This window comes from Aptenodytes forsteri, unplaced genomic scaffold, assembly GCF_000699145.1.
Source record: "Aptenodytes forsteri isolate BGI_AS27 unplaced genomic scaffold, ASM69914v1 Scaffold617, whole genome shotgun sequence".
NCBI lineage: Eukaryota > Metazoa > Chordata > Aves > Sphenisciformes > Spheniscidae > Aptenodytes > Aptenodytes forsteri.
In genome coordinates this window covers 166,985-167,461 of record NW_008796119.1, presented here as the reverse complement: position 1 = coordinate 167,461, position 477 = coordinate 166,985, and the positions used below count along the sequence as shown (strand labels likewise).

General features: G+C 65.6%; 1 protein-coding gene across 1 annotated transcript in view; it reads right to left on the bottom strand.

Moving 5' to 3' along the window:
• The window catches only part of LOC103905541 (ephrin-A2-like), a 1,512-nt gene that overhangs the window by 728 nt on the left and 307 nt on the right, over positions 1-477 (bottom strand). The window contains exon 3 of the mRNA XM_019474124.1: positions 316-477. Within this exon, the coding sequence (XP_019329669.1) occupies positions 316-477 (162 nt within the window). The remainder of the gene's footprint in view (positions 1-315) is intronic.

Below are 477 nucleotides of genomic sequence, written 5' to 3'. Positions count from 1 at the left end.
CACCCCAGCCCTGGTTGCATCCAGACTCCCGGGGGCATCCAGATCCCCTTTGTTCACCCCAACCTTGGTTGCACGTAGACCTCCGGTGCACCCCAACCCTGGTTGCATCCCAACCCTCAGTTGCATCCAGACCCCCCCTGTTTACCCCAACCATGGCTGCATCCAGATCCTCGATGCACCCCGAACCTCCTGCATGCCCCAAACCTGGTTCCACCCAGACCTCTGGGTGCAGCCAAACCCTGGTGGGACCCGACCCCGCTGCACCCACCCCCGGTGCAGCCGCCCGACTGCGCCCCAGGCCCCGGGGTGACTCACAAATGTAGTAGTAGGTCTCCCCCGGCTGGAACTCGAAGCCGAGCGAGAAGGGGGTGAAGCGCTGGATCTTCTCCGAGAAGCGGACGGGCCCAAAGGGTGCCTGGGGCCGGTTGCACTCCCAGCGCTTGAAGGCGCCGGGGGTCTCGTAGCAGCCGCGGTAGC